The following is a 20,978-nucleotide window of genomic DNA, read 5'->3' as shown; positions in this document are numbered from 1 at the left end:
CCGCCGCTAATCCACACCCTCCCCTCCCTCTACTTCGCTACCCATACCTTCCACTCCCTCAACTTCGCTACCCATACTTTCCACTCCCTCACCTTCGCTACCCATACTTTCCACTCCCTCAACTTCGCTATCCATACCCTCCACTCCATCAACTTCGCTACCCACATCTTTCCCTCCCTTTCCTTCCGCTGCTAGCACCACTTCTCCTTCCATTGCCCACAGTCGCCGCCAACACCCCCCCCCCCCCCCACCCCCATGCTCTTAATGTCAGCCTCAACTCTAGCTAAAACTGTATAGCTTCAACCCCTACCTCCTGCTACGCCCTTACTGTGGCCAGTTATGCTGTACATTTATTTATTCATTTACTGTAGCTAGACCCCTACTGAGCCCACTTATGCTATAAAGCTTTTGCTTTACTGTGCTATGAATTCTCTTTCGCTATATTAGAGTTATACAATTCCCATTATACACCAGCATTTTGCAACTGTCAGTGTTGTTCAGGGAAGAGGACACTATGACAAAGAAGAAACACTATATGGTCTTTGTCAACCATGTTTCACTTTATGTTCAATGGAAGATTCTAACCTCATGCTACCATTTGATATCATACATCCTGGTACTACAAGAAGGCTGGTTAAACAGAGAAACTGCAAGCAACCCTCGCCAGTGGTAGACGGCAAAAACTTTGGAGTCGACCTATACATGGGTAAAAGTTTCGTCAGATTGAAATCCGCGCATCATGGGAAGGGATAAGAGCAACTTTTAGCTTCAATGAAGAACAATATTTACAATGAAAACGTTCTTCAAATCGTTTTCAGTTAAAAAACAAACTTACAAGTATATTCTACATTAATTGTGCCTGAATCAATATAATCTTCGAAACAAATAGTAGTTTTGCTGAAACATGATGTATTTCAATGTAAAACAGGATAAATACACGAACTCAAGACTTTATCTAACCATGCAATGTTCACACGTTACTCTTAAGTTTTCGGTTAAAATACTGTTATATTACAATGATATTCTATTTATACTGTGCATGATATAATACATTCACGGAAATTTAATATTTTTTACTGAAATGACATACATATTATAGAGGAAAGTGGGATAAAATCATGACGAAAACAATCTACTTTCACTTCTTTCGTTTTTCACAAGATGTTACTGTAATCGCATTTCGAATGATTTTCAGTAAAAAAATTTTATTACAATAATTCTATCTTAACTGACTTAAATACTTGAATGGAAATATACAATATTTTTTTGCTGAAACAACCCATAATAAATGGTAAACAATTTGCCTTCGGCACTTAGTTTCAGGTTCACCGAGCCTCAGTTTATGTGCCTTTTTTTTTTCAAGGATTTTCTCAAACAAGTTTTATATGCCATAAAATATGGTGCTTTCCTACCTTATTTTGTTGTTCCAATACCCTCAAAAACTATGGGTGATCTATTTTGTTGTTCCAATACCCTCAAAACCTATGGGCGATCTATACATGAGGCATATCTCAAATCACTATCTTGGCCAAAAATCATGGGGTAAATTTATGGACGAGTACACACGTTATGCTAGTGGAAGCTACCCAACCCCTGAACACAAGTACTGAAGCGTTCTAGAACAGACTGGTGAAGCTCCATGCCTGATACAGAGGTGGAAGCAATCATAACAGACTACATTAACACCACTATTGACACAAATGGAAGAGGTCGATTCACCAATAATTACAGCAACAGACTGTCTGAAAGGAACACTGCCAATGTACAAAGCAGAGGAAAAATAAATACAAAAATCAGTAACACTTTGCCCATAAGTCTTCAGGAACTCTTTCCCTGTCTGAGTTTCTTAAATTTCAATGTCCACTCTCCTAACAGATTAATTGTGCATATTTAAACTAAGTAAAAGTTGGTAAGCAGCCATCGACCAGGGAGGTATATTACCGGTACTACCTGCTTGGGTATCAGGAGGATTCATGATGGCTGCATAGTAAGCCAGTACTTCAGTGGTTTTCAAGATGCACTCCTCTAACCCAGGTAGCTGACTTTTCTTTATGCCTCTCTCACACATGGACTGTTGACATTCTGTCCACAGTCTTTCCTTGTCACACATAACACCTGACAATACTTAACCAACACAATTCATTCTTCTTAACTTAGACTTTTCGTATGGTGAGTGCTTTATGCTGGCCCTGCCTTTCAGGAAAATGTAGAGCAATAAAGAGAATTGGTAGGTAGAAACATTAGACAGAAGCATTAGGTAGAAGAAAATGGTAGGAACATTAGGTGGTAGCATTAGGTAGAAGTAATAAGTTGGAACATAACAAGAAGTCATTAGAAACATTAAGTAGGAGCCTATGAAAACACAGAGCTGGAGCTGCCCTCTGCCATTGTTCTGTTAAGGGTGAAACAATAAATGGAGTGCACCAGTTATGGAGACTCTTTTACCATGGACACTCCCTTGATGGAGTTCCCAAAGAAGAAAGGAATCAGAGATAGATATTCAAACTGCTCGTTCTAAAACTTCAAGAGAATATCATATCTTTCAATACATGTAACACTGCACACACAATGTATCAACCATTCAAGTTTTTCATCTCACTAAACACCCAACTAATACCTGTGAATATGGTACTTAAATAATTGTAACCGAATTTTGGAACCTTTCGTCCATTACACTACACCTTATATTCAAATAAAATGACATAATTCTGAGAGCCATTAAACAATCTTTCACTTATACATTAGCTACTGTCTCTTCTAACAGAACTGTATTACGTCTGCAACAGTACTTCCAGTTTCTACAGTATTCCAATCCACTGTTTATCAACGCCCCTTTCTACCCATGACACAAACCAATGCCACTCTGATTACACCAGTAATTACATCTTCAATGCTCAAATACCAGCAAAATCTAAATACATCTTTTTCTTTTGTCATTATGTACCTCTGCACTGCACTTACTTGGCTGTGTGCTCACTCCAAAATTTCCAAAAACATTCCCTTTAAAGAATACCATGCACAGAATCACCTAAAATGCAAATTAAATCAATCAATTGCAAAACTGAACTTCCATCTGCAAAAAAATAAGAATCATACATAATACTTACCTCGATAATCAGGATTGTCAGCACAAATAAGTTCATGAAATCCATCCAGAAGCCTAGAGAGGAATCCCAAAGAATGAAGTCGACGACAAACAGCTGATGAGGAACGGCACAAAAGCAACAATGCATGAACACACTGGGTGAGAGAAGCACTGTGGGCCACTTCACTTTCACAGCATAGTCCTCCTTCTGATGGAGCATGAGTTAATCCACTCTGAGAAGCCTGCAAAGATGATGCTACCCTAGAATAAGGGAAATTAGGAGATTCATAATGCTCAGTGGATCTTTGTGTCTCATTTGCTATTTGAGAGCCCTCTACATTTTTCTGGACACTATCATCACATGAGGTGTGAAGAATTTTACTACACAAGTCATTAACCGAACTGTTGGAACTCATTGCAAAATTCTCCTTCATTGAGCCACTAGTTATGCCTGAATTTCTGTCTTCCTTCCCTAAATATTCCTCCCAGTCTGAAACTTGCTCCTCAGCACTACCAACTGTATCTTCATCAGAATAGAGTGTATGATACACAGATGAAGTTGACGAATTACTTTCTGCCACAGAAGTGTTTTGATTATGAGACTTCCTCATTCTGGATTTTACTCCCTCCCTTAAATCTCTCTTCTTGTGTTTTACCTTTTCCTCAACATGTTCTTGACACTCATCTGAATTATTTTTCCTTATCAAAAGCTGGTCCTTAGCAAATGACTGGTGTTCAGCTGTGGACAGGTCATCAACATCAGCCAGTAATTCTGCAAAAGGCTGCTCTATGGCAATGGACTGGGCCAGAGATATACAGTGGCCCTCAGCTGTAGAGTGACTCTCAACAAGTGACTGGCTCTTAGCTACAGAGTCACCCTTAACAAGAGACTGGTCCTCAGCTATGAAATGATCTTCAGATCCAGGGTGGGTCTCATGTCCAGAGCAATCCTCTGGTTTAATAAGATCCTTAAGTCCAAGGGAATTCTCGAGTCCAGGATGATTTTCATATCCACTGAGGTCCTCCAGTTCAGGGGGATCCTGTTGTCTAGAAATGTCCTCATGTCCGAGGAGGCCCTCTTGTTCAGGAATGTTCCCTTGTTCAAGGATGTCCTCTTGTCCACAGTAGTCATCTTGTTCAGAAAGGTCCTTTGTTTCTGACTGATCATCATGTACGTGATATTCCCCTCCAGAGTGGTCTTCTGCTCCAGAGCAGTTGTCTGTTCTAGTGTGGCTTTCTACTCCAGGGAAGCTCTCAGTCTGTGGTTGATCATCTTGGTCATCTGCTTTAGAACAGCTGTGAGCTTTAAACCTTTCTTCATGCCTTTCCTCTTCTCGTGACTCAAGGAATCTTTCATGATGGTTGATGATGAGGTCCAAGGCAAGAAGAACAAGCTCAGGACATTCAAGGTCATCCTCATCTTGCAAAGACCTATCACAGACAAACAAGTACTGCATTAAATATTTGCATTTTCTGTTAAATGAGAATATACATGAAAAATATGTATGCCTTTTTTCAGTATTCATGTCAAGGTGATATATGCAGACATTCCCAAAACATTTCATCACTTACTGTCTTCACAGTGTTAAACAACAGAATATGGTTGGCAGGCAATAAAAGGGGATAAAAGTATAAATGTGGCCAAAGAAAACATTAAAACAGAAAAAGGGTAACCCTTTTACTTCTCCCATAGTGAGATAAATGTATTGCAAACACAAAAATTTACAGTATTTACAGACAGTGAGGTATGGTGGCTAATGACAAGCCTGTCTCTGGATGATACTATGTTGTTTCCTAAGAGTGAAGAGATGCAGAAGGTTGTAAGATGCCTTATGATAAGTGTAAGTTTAGGAAACTGAAGCTAAATGTGAATAAATGTTAAGCAACAGTACCTGAAAGCAAACAGAGTGGAAGTACAGACTTTGCAAATCTCTACAGAGTGAAACAAGAAAGTGTACTAAACTGTGTTTCATATATGGGAAGAGAAAGACTGGAAGAGCTGACAGAAATTAAGTATTTAGGTGCTATCTTGAGTAAGTTTGCTGATAAAGAAGAAGAGATATGGGAGAGTGCAGTATAGGGTAGAAGAGCTACTGGATCCCTTAACAAAATAATGAAAGACAGAGGTTAAATATGGAATACAAGAAAGCATTAAGGGGTATCATAGTCCTCAAGACCCTGACCTATGCAGCCAAAACATGAACATGGAACGAGTCACAGAGGTCCACAATTCAGGCTAGAAATTATTTATTTGAAAGGAGCATGTGGTACGACTAGCTGAAATAAAGAAAGTAATGAAGGGATGTATAAGAGATCTGGTACAGCAGGGAATGCAAAGGGTATGAATTGGAGAGTGGGTGAAATGTGATACTTCAAGGTGATTTATGCATGAGGAAAGAATGCAAGGTGGGAAGTTTACAAGAGTGCATGGTAGTATGGTTAAAGGGTTGGTTGGAGAGAAAGACTACTTGTGACATGGGGAAATAGACTGGAAGAGTACAAGAGGAAGACAAATGGAGGAAGAATGCATGCAACAGTGTATACAAGGGAGGCATGTAAGGACAGGGATAAGTGTAGACTCTTTTGCCATGGATAACCCCTCGATGAGAGTTCCTGGAGGGAACTGGCATCAAAGATATAGAGAGACAGATAAAAACAAAAATTACTGTACTTTGTTGATGATGGATAGACATTTGCCAGCTGCTCAGTATCAGCTTCATATCCATCTGTTTCTTCAGGCTGCTGCTCCCCTGCATCACCAGGTGGCCCAGTGTCTTCATCCAAAAGCTCTACTGCATGCTATAAAGATAAAAAAGAATTCTTTTGCACCCTTTAAATAAATCAGATAATCTACCGATAGAGTATTTAAACTATATATATATTTTAACGATCAACTGCTAAATAAGGTAGATGATTTATGATTCCTTTTAGCGAATGTGCAGTGTAATGTACCTGAGATGGATGTGGCAGAGTATAGCTAACATTAGCAGAGGTGGAGAGGACACAGCACTGAAGCATGACAGACACAAGTTGCTTAACATCTCCACAAGTACGAGGGGAATACCGCAATAAGGGTGATCTTAATTCATTCAACAAGGTCTCCACATGCATCCCTGTAATATAACACATAAATAAAGAGGCATGCCAACCCCTCCAACAATCTATATTTTCAAATCTTTTTATACATCAAACTGATACTGGAAATGGGAACCCATCATTTATGTTTCTATGAAATGATCAAAATCATATTTACCTGCATAAGGATAGGTGATAATTATAAAAGTCAGTAACGAGTGCATCAATGAAAAAGTAACTGCAAGTTGCTCTAAAACAACACTGGAGAGGCTCAGAGTACCTGCAAAAAGATAGAGTCAACTCATTATGCAGCTCAGTTCATGATAATGCTCTTCCTTTAATCAAATACCTAATAAATCAATTCAATAAACAGATAACCTGTTCAATATAATACATCAGATGGCCTCTGTGAGCATTGAAAAAAAATTCAAAAGGAAAATACAAATGTGTTTGACACTTAAGGTTCTTTTATTGCTCAAGCTCACACCATATTCTAACTTGATAGCTGATCATACACTTTTAGTTTCCACAGTGCTCTTATCCGAAACAGCTTTCCCTACCTCACAGTTCTTAATCTTTTACAATTTACCTGCAATCACTTCTTCCTTAATCTATCCTCTTTAAGGCAACACCATATTCCCTTCACTCAATCTTGCAAATACTAAAGATCCCTTTAATACCTTTACTACAATAAAAATTGAAGAACTTTTTGAAAACTAAAAACTTGACAGCTGTTGTTTGTCTTCAAAAACTAAAATTATGGATTTAATATGAAGGCAAAACTTGAGAACATTCCTCAGATGCTTTTCTACAATGACTGTAAGAATCATAATACATTATAAAAAGGCAAATAATAATATGTCTCCAATCCATGGACTAGATCAGGTATATTTAGTCTTTGAAATCACACGCATATGTCCTGAATTAATTCCTAAAGTTCAAATGTTAATGGATCTCCAAACTTACAAAAAGCTTATCATCTTATCACTATATATCAAGCTGATTCATCAAATAATTTTTTCAGTGCACACCACCTTTACAAAGTGCTTCCAATCCTTAATCACTCTTCTTGTATCTTTACCCGAGAAATTCCAAGCCCTTATCAACATGCATTACATCCAACCATCCATCTCTTCTGAATTCTACATCTCTTCTTTGTACCTTCAATGGTTCTGTATTACTACCACCAAAGTCAATGAACTGATATTACAAAAAATTTCGTACTCTTCCAAAATCATGAAATTTAGTTTTATCTGCATTCACATTCATTATCCTTCTACACTTTTCACTAGAGAAGAACTTACTGTTCTTCACAGGCCCTGTTTTGTTCACTTAAAGAAAAGGAAATGTGGTATCAATTCCACATTAGCAATCATACCACATATCAGGAAATAACACCTCTAATACATAAAATCTGAATATGACACCTACCTGAGGATGACCGTGCCAGATCCTGAGTAATGTTTATCAATAAAGGTGCTACAATGGACCTCACTGATGATGCTGCTAGGTATGCCTGAAATTCAGTACTTGTCTGCAAAATTTCTGTAATTGCTGCCCAAAGTTCACCAAGTCCAGCATACTTAACTGCCAGTACGTCCATATTCATTTCCTGAAATTTCACAGAATTACACTCTATCACCAACAATGAACATCTTTACATTCCATAAAAGTTCATGGATTCTTAAATACATGGTCATACCCAATGTCTACAAATATGAGAATTCAAAATTTTCACATTTCTACATACCTTGATACCCTCCTCTTCTGACTCATCGGCAGATGATTTACCACTGGAGGGATGAGGAGATCCTATAATAAATGAAGTTTTCTGTGTGCCACTCTCAGCTTCCTCTAAAGAATTTATACAAGTGGATTTGTTGGTAGAGGGATGAGGGGACCCTGCATTCATATGGGATGTTATAGATCCACTTTCACCCTGAGGATATCCAGCACTGTTTACAACTTTACTCGTGTCATTCTCAGATTCTTTAATATGATCTACAACAGTATAGTTGCTGGGAGAAAGTGTAGATGTGTCATTACTTGGAACTTTTTCTATGTCAACTTCATATGCTTTTACAACATCTATCAGTGTTAACTCATTCGCAGAAGACTGGGGTAATTCATCAATTGGAAAGGCTTTACTTGCACCATTTCCTTCTTCTTGTGTGTCGTCTACATTTTCTCCAACCACTTCACATTCTTCCACTTCTAGTTCTTTAAATATTCCAAAGCTTTCACTTGCATTCCTATTTTCTTGATCAGCTTTGTTATCACCTACACCCTTTGGAGACTGCCAATTCATTTTTACTTTGTGGTCCTGCATGTTATCATCCACATTAATGCGAGTATGAATGAAGAACCTCTGTCTCACTTCCTCTGCTTTCATTCCAAAATATACTGACCAAAACTCATTATGTTCAATAATTTCCCATTCAAATATTTTTGTGAATATCAGGTTATTCTCCTCATCTGCATCTGACATAATGGGCATGCCAGGTTTTGTTTTCAATTCTTTCTTGACTATGTTACACAGTAAAGCAAATGCTTCAAGTCTTATACCTGGAATTTCTTTACATGCAGATATTAGACCTGACCCATAACCTTGGAGGAACCTTAGTAAGTTCTTATCACTTGATTCAGCTAGTGTCAACCTGAAGGACTTAATGAGATTAACTAATACATCTTTTTCATATCCTGTGCTAGCCAGATAATTATCAATACCTTGATCACAAATTTCTTTTAAGGCTGGAATGATTAAGTGTTCACATATTTCTAATTTTACTCCTGTGTTGCTTTGTGACACAAGTCTTGTAATATGTCCCATAATCTTTGAACTGATGCATGTATTAAAGATAAATTGCCTATATAAAGCTATTCCTTCCCAATGAGATACATGATTTAAAATGTTATGATTATGGCCCTCTTTGAGATAATTTTTTAACTGACGAAATGGTTCACTGCCTTTTGATCCATATGGTAATGCAAATGAATCATCTGTGGTGGATTCAGTAGAAATGTGGTTCACTCCTGTCCCTAAATGTTCAGGTATATGACAAAAAGCACATCTGACAGGATCTGTTAGTATCAAACCACTAAGATCATGCCATACAATATTTTCAATAAATAAGGTGATATATGAAACAATGTGTGGCAGCCTGTTGACAAGTCCTGGCAAGAGTTTGCTTAATATCATTCTAGTGCTCATACAACAGCAAAGACCACATTTTGATAAGGCTTTAATTGAAGAAGCATGTATCTCAGGTTCTGAACTAGAAGCAAAACAGTCAAGTACTATATTAGCAAAATTTGATATCATACAAGCACCAGGATCAACTGCATTTACAATACGAGAACTTGTTCCAAGCACCTGTGAATGGTGATTGTGAATGGCCTGGTATTCACAAAATCGGTGACTCTTTTTGTCACATTTTTCAATGTGATAAATATCCTCCCGCCAATATTTCATATACAGAACTAACTTACTAAGAGAACTTAGAACTTCTGAACGCTTACTCATGGACAAAAGTGGTCTCAAATACACAACTTTCTTTATGATGTCTGAGCCATGATTCTGAAGAAATATTTTGTGAAGGTGAAGGCATTGCCACACATCTTTCCATTCAACTTTCATGGAAGTGCAACTCTGGAGCAAAAGAAGTAATCCAATAATGATCTCATGTGCCAAACAGGCCCTGTTATTCAAATTACTTTTTTCCACATTTACTTTTGCTGCTCCTAATATTTCATTATCATCCTCTGCAAGTACATTTTCTGGTCCAGTTTCAACATCAAGCAAAAGGGAAGCTAAATTTAGCAACTTAGGGACAACACCGAGTTCTGTTAATGTAACTAGTAATTCACTAGATTTAAGGAACCTCTGAATTGAAGAAAATACTAGCTTTAGCATTCCAATTAACAGTACTTGCATGTCCACTGCTTCATCTTTCTTTTGTTCTAGATACTTTAATTCGGATACCATAGAAGAAAAGGTATCAAGAGAGAACTGCAAAATATCATGGGTAGCCAGAAGTGGTGAGGAGAGATGCTTTAACTCTGCCTCATGCATTGCTAATTGAGTCTGTATTGATACAATGCACTGTAGAAGCTCTATAAGAGACAAACACAATGAACTGTCATGCAAACATACTTTCTCACTGGGAGGGCCACTTGTCTGATCTGTTTCAGTTTCATGACACTTGTCCTCATCACTGTATACTGCTCGTGTAAAATAATCAAAGTCATTAGGGTTCATTGTAAACTTTACAATAGCTCTGCCAAGCCTACTTGTCTTGATATTCTCTTCTCCTTCTGAATCTGACTGCACTGAAGGTATACAAGAATACCTCTTACGCCTCTTTTTTCCCAGTTTTTTTCCACTCTGGCAACTAGACAGACTGCTACTTTTTGAGCCAGATGTTTGTATCCAAATCTGAGATACAGATAAAGTGCTTCCTCTCCCAGTGGGATTACTCTTAGTATGAGCAGGGTAAATAATAGGAGCAAATATGTCATCCAGGCATGGATTAACAAATGGTTCATATTTAAAGGAAAAGTGGTTAAGAGATTCTTCTTGAGGACTATCAGAACTTATACTACAAGCAGTATTATGAAGTCCTTTATGTGTGGCAACATTTGAATAAGTTTTCTTCCTTTCTTTCTCAAACTTTCTCTCCAGGAAGCCTTTCTCACATCTCCTCTGAGTACAACACACCTTAGCGGATTCATCAACTGTGGAATTCTTGAGTAAAAAAGTAAAGATAAAGGCTAGTACATGACTGATCTCCCTTCCTCCAGTCAAGCCCTGAAAAAAAAAAAAAATGCATGTATAATGTAAAAAATCCAAAGAATTTAACTAATACAGAGAATATGCTATACTATGTGCTAACCTAAGTGTACAACAAATACAATAATGCATTCTCCCTTTATCTGCTTTCTCTATTTAAACAATGTAGTCAACAAAAAATGTTGACAAGTTATTCTGTAATCTATTCTTTCCCATTAAACTTACTGCAAGAGAGCATATGTTCAAGTTCTACACTGATACACAATAAAGTAAAAGCCCCTATACTCAACAAACACTAAAAAATTCTACTTCCTCACTCTCTGATAATTGTTTAAATCATATAACTGACTGGTTCAGAGTGTATAATCAAACAAAAATATTTAAACATACACACACACACACACACACACACACAATTACATCAATTCATATATAAACTTTTTTACTTACTCTTCTCTATAACTCTTTTCATGGGGCTCCCTAGGCACTCAGGAAATCAGCTATGATCACTAATTAGGACTACAGGTCAAGAAGTGTGTGATGGTTTGTGTTTGTTCTGGTACAGAAAATGTACAACAGCTAAGAAATTGGTGTCTGATGTCTTCAAAGTGAAGTAGCAACCTGGGTATCAAAGGGTCTGTAATATGCTAAGGCAGTATTCATAGTACTGGAAAGATGAGTGGTGCCCAGATCATGGATGAGAAAGTTTAACTAGAGTTTGGGCAATGAAGTCTCAAATGGGTGTATTTCTGGTGGGAGTACTTCAAGACTAAAACAGGGGGTAAGGGCAGTTCTTTAGCATTTTCTAAGTCAACATGATGTGGATATGCGTTGTCAACGAGGTGTTTCCTGAGGTTGTGCTTTGCTATGATTACAGATAGTGAAGGACAATAATTTTGTCTAGATGTAAGTTAGTGAATGGCCATAAAGTGGCTTTGGGATTACTGTTGTTGCAGAAAATAAAGTGCCAAGTGTGCTCAGATTGAATTGTTTTAATATAATTTTTGCAACACATTTCAAAAGCCTCAAAGCACTAAATGACACCCAACTCGAATAAATAAAATAATTCCTGAGAATTCAATTCATCCATCACATTAGATTATGCCTCACATGCCTGGTCTTTCACCTGCTCAAAATCAAATATATCTAAGCTGCAAACCATGCACAATAGTGCATTTAGGACAATCACTGGCTGCCTATCAACCAAAAACCCTAAACACCCACAAAAAAGATCCTTCAAATACAAACCCACCCCAACATGCTTGGCAATCAATTCTATGCAACAACACTAAACCCCTCCCATCCAAACTGTCCCATAACTGATCAATCCACAAGTAACAATAAAAAGCTGAACTCTCCCTCATTAACTTCTATTCACACAGCTCCCCAGCCCTGACAAATATTACACTAACAAAACACATACATACTGAAGTAATCTCCACTACATGAAAACATATACACGTCAGAAGCCTCATTCTCCAAACAATCAATCACAAGTAACACTTTCCTGTTTAAGCTCTGGATACCATCAATCTCTACAACACCACAAATACCATTGCAACACATCCAAAGACCCTTCAAACCCAAGATACAACTACTACAAACAATATCACTACATTATAAACTGTGGTCCCATATGACAGACATGGCCAGCCTCCCAAGTGGTGAGGGAGTCTCATAGATACAGAAGAAACTCCTGGGACAGGACATAAATTAGTATATACTACCCCATTATATATCGGGCTACCACAGCACACAAGAAAATGCATCTTGAATATGCCTATAAAGCAGTTCATGATGGATTTATGTTTGGTGGGATGGTTTGTAAGACTAGGCTTGGAGGAAAGCTGTTTAGTACTTGTTGGGTCATTTCAGCATTTACGTATTTGGTCATTTGTTTGTTTGTTTGGGGATGGGGGTGATCTATGTGTATAGTTTCTTGAGTGTGAGGCAGGGATTGGTTTTTATTTCTACCTGTGGATGGTTATGGGGTGGTTTGGATGACAAGGGTTTATCACTCTTGATAAAAGTTCAGTGCATTCATGTTGCAGTGGAATTTTATGGGGGTGGGGGTTCTTTGTTTTATTGTACAGTATGTACATCACAATTATACATTCTTATATATCCAGCCACACGTGAAAAGGCCACCATTTTCTTGAGCATATACAGATGATGCCATAAGTCAAATGCACCTCCAAACACCCCACAAAAATATCCTGCAGCCTTTCAATTATCAGTTGCCCACTTGCTCTCAGTTACCAGCTTTTAGAATGCTCAAGATGGCATCATATACATTAGCTGCAAATGATTACAATGGCCCTGAAAGATTATTTTGTCTTTTTTAATCTATGTTTTTAATCAGTATTACTCAAAAAGAGCACATCACTTTCTTAATGTTTCAAGTTTGCTTTTCATCCTTCTGTGGGAGACTGGGGCCAAGCATGCTAACTTCAAATGAATACAACAGTCCTCTACATATGCCTTTTTTCACTGAATATCACATGATAAGACCACTGAACTCTTTTAACATTTCAGCAATCTGTTGGAGACAACAGATCCTGTCAGCCCTTCTGGGTTAATGATTCTTATGTAACAGTATACATAAATTTATACTATATAAAATATTTCAAAAAGTTATTTATTGTACTTGCACAAAACTTTTCCTTTTCTTTGACAAGTGTAATGTACACTAAGGTCAAGCTCTACATCTGTTTAAAAGCTGGGGTCTACAAAAGCACAAAACACTACTTTCTCCAATGCAAACTTCAGAAACAGGCAACATTTTGAGAGGAATCATAAAAGCACTGGCATTCAGATTTTTGATATTTTAAACTCAATTTTTGGACCAGCAACCTTCCTGTACCACTCATGACCATTTCCCATTTTGGCTTGCCTTAATGCAATGTTAAACCAATCACAAATTTACAAAACCAGAATTATGTACTGTGACTTTAAGGATTGAGAGCAACATGGTAGAAAGTCTATCATATAGAACTGGGCACATCTGCATTCTGCGAAAGTGCTGGGTTAAGCCTGGGGACACCAGCTATGCCAATTAATTCCTATAAGTGGTGCATGGGTGTATGAACTTGGTCCACAACATGTAAATAGAATAGGCTGAATATAATAACAGGCTGGTAATAGATAAGCTTTTGGATTAGTTCAAAATCCATAAACCCTAACCCAGATAGTTTTTCAAAAGGATATCCTTATAAATATTTGATACAAAACAAAAACCTGTGTATTCATGCCCAAACACAATGAATGCTTTAAAAGAATACCACAAAAACTAACTTAAATTTCCTGTTTTACAAGCTCAGCCCCATACAATAATCAGACATATCACTTGCATCCATCAATATAAATCTAATATCAACCAATGTATTTACAAACATTTAAATGAACAGCAAGAAAAAGTTAAGTACAACTCACAGCAACTCCCAGGTGATCAAGGGCTACCAATATCTTTGCTCCACATCCATGCAAGAGATAATGTTTTAAAGAGGCAGCATTCTGTGCCTCATTTCCATGACTGGCTTCCTGCCCTGTATTTTTGGTAGAAGCCACAACTGTCTGTCCACAATTAACGGAGCTTGAAGATGCCTGTGCTGGACTATGCTGGGAGGATTTATTTACCGATGATGAAAACTCACTTACAACTTGTGTTTCAGTAACATCTACATCTTTTCCTGGCGAGACAGATCCAGGTTCTACTAAACCAACTACAGTTTCAATCTTTGAACATGAACTGTGATTATGATATTCGTGCAATACATCTTTTTCTTTGGAGAGAGATTCATTTTGGCACTTTCTAGAATCATGATCTTTCGTACAAGAAAAATCCACTTGTCTCTTATTCCCTGCTGGTACAGTATTCAAACTTTCTTGTTTCTCAATTTGTGTACATTCAAGTAACCCATGTGTGTTATCACTTGGTTCTTTGGTATGATCCACACTCACAAGTAACAATTCAGAATGATGCTTTGCTTTATCAGTATCTTGTAATGCTTGAGATGGGTCAATAGAATCTTTGAAAGAATGACTTTTGCCAGTATTTGTTTTTTTAATTACTCTAGGTCTGCATCCTCTTGAACCATCACTCACTTGGGAAGCATCACTGATTATAGATTCTACTGACCGAGATGTCGCACTCGAGGAAGCATCACTATCATAGCTTACTGATCCAAGACAAATGTGCTCAATGTCAGCCAAGAACTGCCCACCAAGGAGACTCACCACACTACCAACATCGCTGAAAAGAGGTTTCTTTCCTGTATTTGTAAGTAAGGGGAAATATATTCTATATTAAGAAGGAAAAAGCTGGCACTATAACCATCACACATAATTACACTATACTCACCAATAATGGAAAATACTGTATAATCATTCTGCTTTCATGCGTATTTGCCATTTCCATATTAATAAGGTTAACATTTGGAACAGATAACTGGACCTCAGAGGAAATATCCTCATGAAGCTCATTCCTTCTTTTGGAAGATTGTACATTCAGCACCCTGCATGTAACAGAAGGCAATTTAGAGGGGCTCCTACCCCTCTTAGTTGCCTTCTATGACATGCAAGAGATGGGTAGATGGTATTCTTTCTTCCCATCTCTGGATGTGCATAAGGGATTGTGGTTTTGATGCATTACAAATGACAGGCAGAGAGTGGAGTGGAGTGAATGCAGCCTTTCTTCATCCATTCCTAGCACTACCTCATTAACAAGGGCAGTGATGATCAAATGTGAAACAAACAAAAAAACTGAACCCAGAAAACATTTCTGATTAAGAGAGTAAAGTTATGACATAAACAACAAACCTTTCTTCACAAAGTTCATTACCAAGGATTATCAATTAATCTTTTTTAAGATACCCTTTAGTGGGATGTCAGTACTGTAGTAATAAAAACTATATGTCAAATCACTTTGACACAAAAAACACTCATACAATTGAGGTTGCAAAAACCCACAAGGTCATTTTTAATAAACAACAATTCCTCAAAAAAAGATATTTCATCACCACATCAACTGTGTTTATAATGTACAAATTACAATCCAAATTCAAAGCATTTCTTTAATTACTGAAGTATCAAGCAAAATATTAAATATGTACATTAAATTACTTACTGAGGAGCTACCTAATTAAGTTTCACCCATAATTTCACTAAACAAATTATCATCATATAAAAGCACTGTTCAATGCTAATGATCTACCTATCAAGTTGAGATTAAAACAATAAGTTCCGATTCCAAACTGTCTGGGATAATGAAAAAGAGAAAATGTCTCTCAAAAAACTCCAAGACATTATCAAAAATTATACTGAGAGAAAAAAATGATTTCTGTTTTGAAGTACAATGGAGTTGAAAAATAAAAGCCTTTGTCTCAAACCAGTGAAGTCTATGCTGATAATTTTAAACATATGAAACATGACAATAACATTAGATTAAAAATAGCAATCATCTTATGCTCTCCATGTTGGGAATACTGGTCCTGTGTTATATCTAAACAAAACAAAACTAATTGACTATTTATCTCTTAAAACATCATCAAAAATAAGGTGGCTGACCATCATCAATGTATACAACCATACTAAAAATATAACATAGGGAGAAAAACAATACTTGACTATGTTATCATGGCTCAAACAAACTGCACAAACCATCAGTTAATTTCTATTGTGGTTTCATACACAACTTGCACACTCAGCATTTCAGTCACTCACATGAATGGTACATTCTCTTCATCATTCTAAGATGTGCTAGCATGGATGGATATGGCAAATTAACTTTAAAAACAATTTAACAGCCACTTCAACATTTTTAACTTCTAACCATCTTTTACTTAATACAAAGCATCAGATCATGATAAACCTCTTTAGTCAAGACTGCCCTGCACTTATACAGAAGCTTACCAAAAAGTGAAAATTAAATTTCTAACAGCAGCTGCGGCCAACTCACTCTAGACTATAAAGACTCTAATGTTTCTAACAGAGAAGGTGGAAGTTTAGCGGTGCTGATGCCACAAACTCTGTTGGTCTTAATATTTCAATCACAAAAGAATTATGCTGACTGAAGACAAAAATATTTCTGTTTTGTTTTCTCAAACTTGAATCTCCAGCATATGTTCTGTCCACTAAGATAAATCTTTACCCAAGAGCATCAAATTATTAAATGAACTGCAGATTATGCTAAAATATGCACATCAAGTGATATGAAAAAAGATAACATAATACCTGAAATTCATAATGAGACCCCTTTTTTTCTATCAATTTTATGGCAGCTACCATTCTTTTTGTTTTAAATGATTTTTAAGCTACAGACAATATCCTGACCACAATACTTCTAACCTACTAACTTCTTTTCATAACACTATGCTGGGCAAAATACAAGAAACCTCAGTGTTACCTGAAGTGGAGGAGGTTGGAAAGAGGAGTTTCCTCCTTTGCTGAAGACAACAACTGCCCCAAGAAGTCATCTAAATGGCACTGACGTTCCTGCAAAGAATATTCAACCCTGGTAAAACCATGATATAAGGGGTAACCTTTCATAAATTTTGCTTATAGTCAAAGCACAACATTAAAGTTAATAAAAAACTTTAGAAACCATACCTCCCAATAAATGTCCAATCTGAGTGTGTACCCTACCACTGCATGAAAGCACTTGAACTGGATTTCTCTAAAACATTCAGTGCTACGTTAGGAGTAAGTGTTGCAGAATTACCTCCTCAACATAAAAAAGAAAACAGGACTGAACTATTTTACACAAAATGGCTCCCAATTAAACTCAACAAATAGCTGCATTTCAGAGATATACCTCTCTTACTTTGTAATTTTAACCCCCTGGATGTAAAATTAATTTCCAGCTGCATTCCTGAAATGTCAATTCTCAAAAAAATATAAAAACTGCAAATGGCCCTTTCTAATACTATTTTCTATGTATGTATGCATATGTATGTATCTACATTTACCTCTGAAGCCCATTCCCTCTAGTAACTCCCATAAAGGAGGTGGCCATTCCATGCATTCTTCCACTGTTTCTCTCCCTCCAGTACTCTTCCAATCTACTTCCCCAAGTCAAAGGTGGTCTTCATCTCACATCAACCCCTTTAATCATACTATCACACACTCTCACATGCCCAAACAACCTGAAAGTATTACATTTCACCCAATCTACCACTCCACAATTCATTCCCTTTGCACTCCCTGCCTCATGAAATCTCTCATACACCCCTCTCATTTCTTTCATCATTCTACCTAATCATTCCACTTGCTCCTCTCAAACAGATCACTTTAGCATCCTAGTTTCTTGACCTCTTTGCCTAATTCTATGTATATATTTTGGCAGCACAGGTCAGGATAAGGAAGACTATGCCATCCCTTGATACTTTCTTCACTTCCATACTTACACTTCTAACCTTCATTATTTTATAAAGGGTCATAATGACCCTTCTACCCTGTACTGCTCTCTCCATTATCTCTTCTTCCATATCACCAAACCTACCCAAAAAAGCTCCTAAATGCTTAAATTCTGTCACCTCTTCCAATCTGTCTCCCCTATACCTATGACAAAGTTTAGTACGCTTTCCTCTTTCACTATAGGGCTTTGCAAATTCTATACTTTCACTTTGTTCCCTTTCAAACATCATTACTTTACATTTACTCATATTTACCTTCAATTGCCTATGCTTACAATATTATGAAACACATTTACAACCTTTTGCAATTCCACTCTTGACAGACAACAAAATATCATTAGCAAACAAGATTTTCACTTACCACAATACCTCACCACTAAACTCCATCTCAGCACCTCTTTCCCTGGATTTACTTTCATCTCTCTTATCACTCCATCTATATATATATATATATATATATATATATATATATATTTTTTTTTTTTTTTTGCTTTGTCGCTGTCTCCCGCGTTTGCGAGGTATCGCAAGGAAACAGACGAAAGAAATGGCCCAACCCACCCCCATACACATGCCTTGATTCAATCCACTGACAGCACGTCAACCCTGGTATACCACATCGCTCCAATTCACTCTATTCTTTGCCCTCCTTTCACCCTCCTGCATGTTCAGGCCCCGATCACACAAAATCTTTTTCACTCCATCTTTCCACCTCCAATTTGGTCTCCCTCTTCTCCTCGTTCCCTCCACCTCCGACACATATATCCTCTTGGTCATTCTTTCCTCATTCATTCTCTCCATGTGACCAAACCAATTCAAAACACACTCTTCTGCTCTCTCAACCACGCTCTTTTTATTTCCACACATCTCTCTTACCCTTACGTTACTTACTCGATCAAACCACCTCACACCACACATTGTCCTCAAACATCTCATTTCCAGCACATCCATCCTCGTGCGCACAACTCTATCCATAGTCCACGCCTCGCAACCATACAACATTGTTGGAACCACTATTCCTTCAAACATACCCATTTTTGCTTTCCAAGATAATGTTCTCGACTTCCACACATTCTTCAAGGCTCCCAGAATTTTCGCCCCCTCCCCCACCCTATGATCCACTTCCGCTTCCATGGTTCCATCCGCTGCCAGATCCACTCCCAGATATCTAAAACACTTCACTTCCTCCAGTTTTTCTCCATTCAAACTCACCTCCCAATTGAATTGACCCTCAACCCTACTGTACCTAATAACCTTGCTCTTATTCACATTTACTCTTAACTTTCTTCTTTCACACACTTTACCAAACTCAGTCACCAGCTTCTGCAGTTTCTCACATGAATCAGCCACCAGCGCTGTATCATCAGCGAACAACAACTGACTCACTTCCCAAGCTCTCTCATCCCCAACAGACTTCATACTTGCCCCTCTTTCCCAAACTCTTGCATTCACCTCCCTAACAACCCCATCCATAAACAAATTAAACAATATATATATATATATATATATATATATATATATATATATATATATATATATATATATATATATTTTTTTTTTTCTTTTTTTTTTTTTGCTTTGTCACTGTCTCCTGCGTTTGCGAGGTAGCGCAAGGAAACAGACGAAAGAAATGGCCCAACCCACCCCCATACACATGTATATACATACGTCCACACACGCAAATATACATACCTACACAACTTTCCATGGTTCACCCCAGACGCTTCACATGCCCTGATTCAATCCACTGACAGCACGTCAACCCCGGTATGCCACATCGATCCAATTCACTCTATTCCTTGCCCTCCTTTCACCCTCCTGCATGTTCAGGCCCCAATCACACAAAATCTTTTTCACTCCATCTTTCCACCTCCAATTTGGTCTCCCACTTCTCCTCGTTCCCTCCACCTCCGACACATATATCCTCTTGGTCAATCTTTCCTCACTCATTCTCTCCATGTGCCCAAACCATTTCAAAACACCCTCTTCTGCTCTCTCAACCACGCTCTTTTTACTTCCACACATCTCTCTTACCCTTACGTTACTTACTCGATCAAACCACCTCACACCACACATTGTCCTCAAACATCTCATTTCCAGCACATCCATCCTCCTGCACACAACTCTATCCATACCCCATGCCTCGCAACCATACAACATTGTTGGAACCACTATTCCTTCAAACATACCCATTTTTGCTTTCCGAGATAATGTTCTCGACTTCCACACATTCTTCAAGGCTCCCAGGATTTTCGCCCCCTCCCCCACCCTATGATCTACTTCCGCTTCCATATATATTAAAAAGCCATGGTGACATCATACAGTCCTGCTTCGCACCCACATGTATTCTAAAACTTTCACTTAACTCCCCATCCACTCTCACACAAGCATTTGTTCTACACAACTGAAAAACTACAACTTTGTTCAATATCTTTTAGGATGGATATCATGAATATGTACTATCTGTGCATATATAAAATTTCTGACACAGTATGACTAACATCAACTCACCAGAACATTCCCTGGTTCTGTCTGAGCAAAGGAGGTCCATGCCTCCTGCAGTTTTTGATCACTCATCCTTTCCTCATATCAGTGGCCTGTAACAAAGGAAATATCACTC

General features: G+C 37.7%; 1 protein-coding gene across 3 annotated transcripts in view; it reads right to left on the bottom strand.

Moving 5' to 3' along the window:
- LOC139761476 (lysosomal-trafficking regulator-like) overlaps positions 1–20,978 on the bottom strand; it is a 174,209-nt gene that overhangs the window by 146,207 nt on the left and 7,024 nt on the right. For all 3 annotated transcript variants that reach the window (XM_071685719.1, XM_071685720.1, XM_071685721.1), the window contains exons 3-11: positions 20,870–20,955; positions 17,353–17,441; positions 14,382–15,201; positions 7,911–10,967; positions 7,592–7,772; positions 6,339–6,440; positions 6,038–6,198; positions 5,757–5,884; positions 3,108–4,516 (exon numbers count right to left, since the gene is read on the bottom strand). In XM_071685719.1, coding sequence (XP_071541820.1) covers positions 3,108–4,516; positions 5,757–5,884; positions 6,038–6,198; positions 6,339–6,440; positions 7,592–7,772; positions 7,911–10,967; positions 14,382–15,201; positions 17,353–17,441; positions 20,870–20,935 — 6,013 coding nt within the window. In that variant the 5' untranslated portion in view covers positions 20,936–20,955. The remainder of the gene's footprint in view (positions 1–3,107; positions 4,517–5,756; positions 5,885–6,037; positions 6,199–6,338; positions 6,441–7,591; positions 7,773–7,910; positions 10,968–14,381; positions 15,202–17,352; positions 17,442–20,869; positions 20,956–20,978) is intronic.

The sequence above is a fragment of the Panulirus ornatus genome, chromosome 40 (genome assembly GCF_036320965.1).
Source record: "Panulirus ornatus isolate Po-2019 chromosome 40, ASM3632096v1, whole genome shotgun sequence".
Classification (NCBI taxonomy): Eukaryota; Metazoa; Arthropoda; class Malacostraca; order Decapoda; family Palinuridae; genus Panulirus; species Panulirus ornatus.
Note: the sequence above shows the minus strand (reverse complement) of the source record. Positions and strands in the feature narration are given on the sequence as shown.